This window comes from Wasmannia auropunctata, unplaced genomic scaffold (genome assembly GCF_000956235.1).
Source record: "Wasmannia auropunctata unplaced genomic scaffold, wasmannia.A_1.0 LD333236.1, whole genome shotgun sequence".
In the NCBI taxonomy this organism is placed as follows: Eukaryota; Metazoa; Arthropoda; class Insecta; order Hymenoptera; family Formicidae; genus Wasmannia; species Wasmannia auropunctata.
Genome location: NW_012029654.1, coordinates 1 through 1017, shown reverse-complemented (window position 1 = coordinate 1017; position 1017 = coordinate 1). Strand labels below are relative to the sequence as shown.

The window sequence follows — 1017 nt, the reverse complement described above, 5'->3', positions numbered from 1 at the left end:
AAAAAAAACTAGATGGAGGATAATCTAAAGGCTGCTGCATTAATTCCAAGAAATTTAAAGAAATTTACAATAAACCAATTGCGAAAGATATATATATTGTATTGAAAGGCTCTAACCTGTCGATTACGGTAGCGACGAATATCGTCATCACAACTTCGGTGAGCCCAATAACGATGGTCGATAGGAAGGGGTCGATCGTGCTGTTCGCCGCTTGGAAAATGTTAACCGTGTAGAATAGAACCGCGTCTACGCCGCACAACTGTTGGAAGAACATAAGCCCCACGCAAGTGACAGCGGCTTTACGTCCGGCTTTGGTCCCGACGAGATCCTTGAGGCCGCCCGACGCGTTCACCATCCTGTCGACATCGTCCTGGAGAGCAGTTATTTCGCCCGCGATGTCGTAATGTGGACCGCGTAAGATTGTTAGCACTTTGGCGGCTTGAATCTTACGGTCTCTCTGCACCAACCAGATCGGCGACTCCGGCATAAAGGGTACGCCTAGGACGAAGGGCACCAGGATGGCGCAGCAGGCGATGTTGAAGACTACGTAAGAGCAGTAGGCGCCCGCCACATACGAGAACATAATCCCCGAGGAAAAGAGCAGGGGAAAGAAGGCGCCCAGGGCGCCGCGGATCGACGTCTGGGCAATTTCGCCGGCGTAGACCGGCACGAGGACACAGGCCGCTCCGGCACCGATTCCGCCGATGAATCGGGCGACGTATATACTGACGATGTTTCCGGTCGTGAGCAAGGTAAGCCAGCACACGGTGAATGGCACAGCTGTTAAAAGGATGGCCCATTTCCGACCGATTCGATCGGCGATTTTGCCGGCCGGCACGGCGCCGACGATGGCACCCAGGGCCAACAGAGATGTTATCCACGAGATCTGATTTTCAAACAGTTTCGGAAGGAAAGATTCCGGCGATGTGAGATACGGCAGAATCGGCGATGTCCAACCGAGCGTTATGCCAGCCTGCATGCCGCCTAGCGCAGCTGCAAACAAACAGTCACACTCTC

The 1017-nt window shown here is 53.3% G+C and overlaps 1 protein-coding gene across 1 annotated transcript; it reads right to left on the bottom strand.

The window, feature by feature from the left end:
• Positions 1-116: 116 nt before the first annotated feature.
• LOC105460054 (facilitated trehalose transporter Tret1-like) lies at positions 117-1000 on the bottom strand (the record flags this gene model as incomplete). Its single annotated transcript, XM_011706499.1, has 1 exon — positions 117-1000. A coding segment is annotated over one exon (884 nt), but the record flags the coding sequence as incomplete, so codon positions are not given.
• Between the last annotated feature and the right edge of the window lie 17 nt (positions 1001-1017).